General features: G+C 43.9%; 1 protein-coding gene across 1 annotated transcript; it reads right to left on the bottom strand.

Annotated features, from left to right (window-relative positions):
* Positions 1,043 to 2,359, bottom strand: LOC107637247. Its single transcript, XM_016340681.1, has 2 exons — positions 1,683 to 2,359; positions 1,043 to 1,472 (listed from the first exon to the last, which is right to left on the bottom strand). Exons 1-2 carry the CDS (start codon positions 2,357 to 2,359, stop codon positions 1,043 to 1,045), a joined length of 1,107 nt encoding a protein of 368 aa, XP_016196167.1.

Raw genomic sequence — 3,355 nt, 5'->3', positions numbered from 1 at the left:
CAATGTTCGACAATGGGTATGAGTCTTTTGGGTAAGCTTTGTTCAAATCTGTGAAATCCACACACATTCGCCATTTTCCTGAGTTTTTCCTGACCATAACCACATTTGCTAGCCACGAGGAAAATCGGACTTCTCTAATGAAGCCTGCATCGAGTAGTTTCTGTATTTCTGTTGCTGCTGCGTTTCTTCTTTCAGTTCCCAAATTGCATTTTTTCTGTCGTACAGGTCGGGCATTTGGGTTGACTACCAGTTTGTGGCAGATAAAGTTCGGGTCGATCCCTGGCATGTCAGCCGGGGTCCAAGCAAATAGGTCGGCATTAGCTTTCAAGATGCTCTTCAAATGTTGCTTTGTTTCTGTAGAAAAAGCTGATCCAATGTTAGTATACTGATTATCTGTGTGTAATTCTACCTTTTCAAGATCATCCGATGGATAAGGGCGACTGTGGTCGTCTCTAGGATCCATCTCGGTCAGGCGTGGGATATGCTCCGAGTTGTACACCGAATTGATCCTCGGGATGGCTTCTTTTGCAACCTTCTGTAAGCTCGCATTGTAGCATTGTCTGGCTTCCTTGTGGTCGGCGTGGACTGTTGCTATTCTGTTGTCCTGCAAAGGAAACTTGACACACAAGTGAATGGTGGAAACAATGGCTCCAAAAGAGTTAAGGGATGGACGTCCCAAAATGATATTGTAAGAGCTAGCACAATCAACTACTAGGAATTGAATGTCCAGTGTTTTGGAGTTTGGGGGTTCTCCTAATGTCGTTCTCAACCAGATGTAACCTGATATGGGGACTCTTTTGCCTGAAAAACCTGCCAGTTCTCCCCCTGAGGGTTGTAGCGACTTGTCGCTTAACTGCATCTTCCTGAATGTGGAGTCTAACAAGACATCGGCGCTACTTCTTGGATCGAGCAGCACTTTTCTCACAGTCAGTCCTCCCATGCTTACTGAAATTACCACTAGGTCGTCTAGATTCGGTATTCTTGATTTGAAATTGGAAGCGCCGAAATTGACAATGGCCGAGGAGATTGGCGTTGGAGAGTTCTATTGAGTTCCTTCCATTGTCATCATGGCTCTGTAGCTTCGTCTCCTTGATGTGTTTGTTATTCCTCCTCCCGCGAGACCTCCTGAGATGTAGTTTATGACTCCTTTAGAGGTAGGGGTTTCCACTGGATCTCGCCATGTTCCTTTGTCTCTGCGTTCCGAGGTATACTTCGGCTTGCTCGCTTCAGCTGTTTCCTTCTGGTTCCTGGAGCCGATGTACTTGTCTAGTATCCCCTGTCTCGCCAATCTCTCCAATAGGTCCTTAGCTGCCACACACTCGTCTGTGGTGTGACCGAATTTCTGGTGGAAGGCGCAATGCTTCCCTTTGTCTACGTACTTTTGATCTTGGTATGTTCCCGCTTTGACTGGTGGCTTTATGAGCCTGTTGTGTAATATATCCTTTATTATGTCTTCTCTTCTCGTGTTGAACCTGGTATACGAATCAAATCTTGGAGTTAGTTTAAAAGATTTTCTATGATCTTTAATAATAGACCTATTCGGCTTGTCATCGTCTTTTTGTGATGGTGGTCTTTCATTCCTTCGCGTTTTGCGTAGCTCTTCTATTTCAATTTGTCCAGTGGCTTTGTCTCGGAATTCCTCCAGTGTCTTCGGTTTGGCCACAGCTATGGCTTCCTAGGACTTCCCTGGCCGGAGGCCACTTTTGATAGCATGCAATTGTACTTCTGAGTTTAAGTCAGGGATATCCATGGCCGCCATGGTGAAGCGCATCATGTAATCCTTGAGACTTTCATGCGGGCCTTGCTTGATCGTGCTGAGATAATCGGAGTCTCTCACATAGATTTTTGATGCTACGAAGTGATTGATGAACATCTTGGCGAATTCGTCAAAGCTGGTTATGGACCCTGCAGACAAATTAGAAAACCACAGTAAGGCAGCTCCATCTAGGAAAGTAGGAAAATATCGGCATATAATGGGGTCGCAGTCACTGTTGAGAAACATCATGGACTCGAACTTAGTGACATGGACTTTTGGGTCCCCGATCCCCTTGTATGGTGTCAGGGTCATTGGGAGTGTAAAGTTCTGGGGCATTTTGTAGCTCATTATTTCTTCGGAGAATGGGTTAGCTCGTCGCCTCCCAGGCTTGGGGGGAGTTTCTCCTGTCTTAACATTGGACTCTGACTGATGCTCTTCGTGCTGTTCAGCGTTTGTCCTTTTACTATCGACCTTCCGATCCCCGTTGTTTTGCATTGTTGCCAACAGTTCAGCCATCCGCTGATTTTCTGCCAGGAGTGCGGCATTTGCGGCCGTGAGATCGGCACTAGTTCGGGGAGGTTGAGTTTCCGAATGATCCGTCATGGTTCTTTTCCTGCAAAGAAAGAGAAATGTGCGGCAGATATGGGTGAGCTGAAAGTAGTTGTATCTTCGAGAGGGGGGATTTACGCCGGCCCCACGGTGGGCGCCAAATGTTCTTGCAAGGATACTGTGTCTGAGCTATACATCGGTCTTATTGTTCAGCAAACCTGCCTGAGCTGACGATATCATTGTGAACTCGAACCCGAGCGTGGTACCTGCAAAAGGGACTCCGACGCTCAAGTTAATAAGAGAATAAACCAGATAAGAAACGAGTATATAAGATCAGAGATAGATAATTTCGGAATGAACTTTGGGGCGAGATATTCTTCTTGGGCAGAAGTGTTTTTTGTATTCTGTGTTTTCCAACTCTCTTCCTCGCATTTATAGATTCAGCGCGTAGCTTAACTGTCAGTGAGGTCCGAGATCTTTGGTAAGTGGGCTAGTCCGATATATTGGCGTGCGAGCTGGTTCTGAGATTTTGGTGCGTGAGCTGTTAGAATGTAACCGTTGCGTCGAGATATAGCTCGGATTGGCCGAGATCTTTGGGTACAATACAGGAACTATAATGGTGAAATCGAAATTTCGAAGACTACGTTGGGTAATCGCATAAATTTTAGGGACCATTATAGGAATTTACTTGTCTAATTAGAGTTTTTCTTTTATCTTTTTTCTTTAAAAGAAATAAAAAAGACATCGTATTTCAGGATGTTTTTGACAAAAAAAAAATAATAATAATGAACCGGTCCAAGTTTTTGAAACTCGATGGTTCACCAATTTGATGAAAATTGCCTAGGTCAAATTGATAGTCCCCAGTTTTGCACTTGTCCGATTTTTGTACCAACTCGAACCGGTTTAAAAGTCGGATAACCAATTTTTTGATTCGCCCATATAAGTCGGTTCAATTTTTACTGCAATGATTTTCATGGTACTATTTTATTTACTAGCTTAATTTAGATAAATAAAAAACAATTTTGGTTATTTCTGAAAATTTTATCATTT

Source organism: Arachis ipaensis, chromosome B04 (assembly GCF_000816755.2).
Source record: "Arachis ipaensis cultivar K30076 chromosome B04, Araip1.1, whole genome shotgun sequence".
Lineage (NCBI taxonomy): Eukaryota > Viridiplantae > Streptophyta > Magnoliopsida > Fabales > Fabaceae > Arachis > Arachis ipaensis.
The sequence above is the reverse complement of the archived record's forward strand: the minus strand, read 5'-3'. Positions and strand labels throughout refer to the sequence as shown.

Excerpts from the sequence above, each read along its gene's own strand:
- LOC107637247 (XM_016340681.1), bottom strand. The coding sequence starts at position 2,359 with ATGACGGATCATTCGGAAACTCAACCTCCCCGAACTAGTGCCGATCTC. Across the intron at positions 1,473-1,682 it reads AGTGGCCTCCGGCCAGGGAA|GTTCAACACGAGAAGAGAAG; the intron begins GTCCTAGGAAGC and ends TTCGTATACCAG.